General features: G+C 54.9%; 1 protein-coding gene across 1 annotated transcript in view; it reads left to right on the top strand.

The window, feature by feature from the left end:
- Window positions 1-1,401, top strand: part of PPP1R13B (protein phosphatase 1, regulatory subunit 13B) — a 43,300-nt gene that overhangs the window by 35,515 nt on the left and 6,384 nt on the right. Inside the window, exons 10-11 of the mRNA XM_010851408.1 lie at window positions 763-932; window positions 1,287-1,399. Of these exons, the coding sequence (XP_010849710.1) occupies window positions 763-932; window positions 1,287-1,399 (283 nt within the window). The remainder of the gene's footprint in view (window positions 1-762; window positions 933-1,286; window positions 1,400-1,401) is intronic.

The following is a 1,401-nucleotide window of genomic DNA, read 5'->3' on the forward strand; positions in this document are numbered from 1 at the left end:
CCGGGGCGCCCCTTTTCCCCTCCAGCCCAGCCCCTGCCACTCCCTGAGAGCCGGCCTCTCCCACCGGGGGATGCTTCTGCACCCTTTCTCAGTTTGGAAAACGCTGTTAAACAGTGTGCCTCCTCAGTGGCTTTCCTAAGAACCTGGGTTCACTGGCTTTCTCATCACCGCAGCAGATTGCGGCCTGCTACTGCAATCACTGGGAACTGTACCGCTCTCCTGTGATCATGAATTATTTTCAGAGGATGGAAATTTCTAACAGACTAAAGTCAAATTTTTCTTCTAATCCCGGAAGCAGTACAAGTCAAACCTATTACGAAGTCAAAAGATAAATCTTTTTTATTGCTGTGTGTAACTGTATTTGTAAACAGTGTTTGAAAACCCAGTGCCAACGCTTGTTTTGCTCATTGGTGTGGATGTAATGGGTTTGACCTGTATTTCAATGGGAGCTGAGAATGTTTCTCCAGCCCTCTGGCCCCTCGCCGGGGTTGGCGCATCCGTGTGCTTGGTCGATGAGTCTCTGCACACGTGAGAGCCACGTGGGTGCTGGCGCGGCCCCTCGGCAGAGGCTGCCCTCAGCAGCTGCCCGCGTAGGTGCTGGCAATGCCCCTTGGCAGAGGCTGCCCTCGGCAGCTGCCCACGTGGCTCCATCAGACTGTAGTGTCTCAGAGGTGATTTTTTTGCTTCTGGCAGAGGGTTATTCTTACATTGGTTCAACTAATTTCAAGAAAAATTTTACTTAAATTCTATGTTCTTTTCAAGCCAATGATGGAAACTGGCCGACCTTAAAACAGAATTCTAGCTCTTCGGTGAGACCGCCGCAGATGGCCGGCGTGGACTGGAAGGACGCGAGTGCTGAGGGGCCACTCAAGCAGGGGGCCGTCTCTAGCCAGCCCGTGTCCCTGTCAGCCCTGAGTGCCCCGGAGAAGCTGGTAGGCCATCCGTCTTTGTCCAGAACACAAACAAGCCCGTAGCTGACCACACCCCTCTTCAGCCTTCGTCTTCATCTAAGGGATAGGAGGTGTCGTGAGACAAATTAATCCTGTTAGTGTCCATGTCGTACCAAAGTCCGAAGGAGTTCACGGCCCTGAGCACGTGGGCTGGGCGTGCGTGGGAGGCCAGTGGTCAGGATCGTCCCCCTGTTGTGTGACCCCGCGGCGTGCCCACACCTGCTCACGGGCCCCTTGGAGGGAGGACAGTCCTACTTTGTACTCCTGTGACGGGGGGTGGAAACATGCTGAGCTTGTCAGAAACTGACTCTGTTCCTCTCTAACGTCTTGATTTAGGGCATGGAGATCGGCAAAGTGCCACCCCCCCTGCCTGGTGTCAGCAAGCCGCTGCCCCCGAGCTATGGGACATACCCAAGTCCTGCCCCTGTGGGCCCGGGCTCGACCAACTCCC

The sequence above is a fragment of the Bison bison genome, unplaced genomic scaffold (assembly GCF_000754665.1).
Source record: "Bison bison bison isolate TAMUID 2011002044 unplaced genomic scaffold, Bison_UMD1.0 scf7180017864302, whole genome shotgun sequence".
Lineage (NCBI taxonomy): Eukaryota > Metazoa > Chordata > Mammalia > Artiodactyla > Bovidae > Bison > Bison bison.